Raw genomic sequence first — 1,923 nt, 5'->3', positions numbered from 1 at the left:
ATTGATATAGCATGAATTTACAGGGGAGAGAGAGAGAGCTCTTCAAGTTGACAATCAGGCTGCTGTTAAATCTGTTGATGAATAGAGTTCAACAGTTGATGAACTCTTCAGCCCTACAAGCTTGTGGTGTGAAAATGGCCCATATAAGTTAGCAATACATCACTCATTTTCAAGGTGGTGACTTATCAAAACATAGTCATTGGGAACGATGAAATAAATTAATAAAATAACCTAGCTAGACTGACCCATATATGTCGCTCTTGTCCCCCCCCCCCCGCTTCCCCTCCCAAAGGGAGCCCTTGGACAAAGATTGAACAGTGAAAGGTTTAGCCGACCAGGGGTTGATAAGGAATGAAGTAAAAACAAGGGTGAAAAAGCAAATGTACAAGGATCCACTGAACTATTGAAGGGACCCACGCCAGCTTTTCATTTGAAATTACGTTTTCCTGGTCTAAAATGGGCCTTAGTTTTGGGACGTTAGGGGGCATACTTTGGCCCACCAAACTCTCGATTCATGTTGATTGTAGAAAAAAAAAATCAGAAAAGTACGGACAGGCTTAATGTATATTTCTGAATGATCTTATAAATCTACTTCAATTATACTTTGGGCCTATGAATTCTGAACTTGGACTGAATGGTCATTCTCCCAAAAAATCCGAAATCAAACTAAAGTACACTTCATGGGAATTCTCATCCAGTCATCAACTATCTGAGAATTAATGAACAAAAAAAAATAAAACTAAAAATAATTCATGATTAAAATTGTGTATATCATTCAGAAATAAGAAAACAAAAATTAAAAATAACACTGGTGAAAAGGAGCTGACTCTCTCTCTCTAGTCTGTGGATGATGAATAATAAAAGCCGAACTACGCCACTTCTCTTCTCACATTCTCTCCTACTACTTCCAAAGTCTGAAGCCCTCCTCTCTTATGGAAGAAGCAGTCACCGAAGACTGTGAAGCTGCTCAAAGCTCCTCCCCCTCTTTTACCTCCTACACCTCTATTACTACTTCTTCTTCTTCTTCTACGACAATGGACACAAATCCGAAGATTTCAACTGAGATCAACAGTCGACAGGGCTTAAAAGAAGTGAAAAATGCGAATGAAACTAGGAGGCAGCAGAAGACCAGCAGTAACGACGGGAAGCACCCTAGTTATCGTGGAGTGAGGATACGTAATTGGGGCAAATGGGTGTCGGAAATTCGTGAGCCAAGAAAGAAATCAAGAATCTGGCTTGGGACATTCCCCACTCCAGAGATGGCCGCCCGAGCCCATGATGTTGCTGCACTCGCTATCAAAGGCAATGCAGCTTTCCTCAATTTCCCTGAGCTGGCTCATGAGCTTCCCCGTCCGGCCAGCTTATCACACAAAGACATCCAGGCCGCTGCTGCCAAAGCAGCCGCGGCCACATTCGACAAGCAACCAGCAAGTTGCGAAGTTGAAACCGAAGACCAAGGCGAGCGGAGCGGATCAAAATTTCCAATTTCTGACTCCCCAAGTCTCAACTTCACGTCGGACGATGACGCTGGTGTTCGATCCACAGACGAAGACGCACTGTTCGATCTGCCTGATCTAGTAATCGACCAGACCACTACTCCAAACATGTTTGATTTCTCTTCGTCTTTGATGTCGCCTGCAGCCAATAACTTCGGATTACAAATGGATGAGCCATTCTTATTATGGGAGTACGACCACACAGAGTTCCTCTAGACTCTAGCTAGTTGAGCTTCCTCCATGCACACTAACTTTCGGATTTACCACATTTGAGTTGTAATTTGTAAATTGATCCATCTGTCCAAATGCGAAAATAAAAAACCTAAATCAGGAAACATCACATTTGAGAAAGCAGATGCACATCTCCGAACTTCCTATTAGCTGTACTAAACAAAACTCCGATGGAACTGTTCCTACAAGACGAAGG

At 42.7% G+C, this 1,923-nt stretch overlaps 1 protein-coding gene across 1 annotated transcript; it reads left to right on the top strand.

The window, feature by feature from the left end:
* The first annotated feature begins 918 nt into the window (after positions 1–918).
* Positions 919–1,923, top strand: LOC104602444 (ethylene-responsive transcription factor ERF039-like). The gene has a single exon (XM_010266127.2). It carries the CDS (start codon positions 933–935, stop codon positions 1,710–1,712), a length of 780 nt encoding a protein of 259 aa, XP_010264429.2. The 5' UTR covers positions 919–932; the 3' UTR covers positions 1,713–1,923.

This window comes from Nelumbo nucifera, chromosome 1 (genome assembly GCF_055504915.1).
Source record: "Nelumbo nucifera cultivar China Antique chromosome 1, China Antique-T2T, whole genome shotgun sequence".
Classification (NCBI taxonomy): Eukaryota; Viridiplantae; Streptophyta; class Magnoliopsida; order Proteales; family Nelumbonaceae; genus Nelumbo; species Nelumbo nucifera.
Note: the sequence above shows the minus strand (reverse complement) of the source record. Positions and strands in the feature narration are given on the sequence as shown.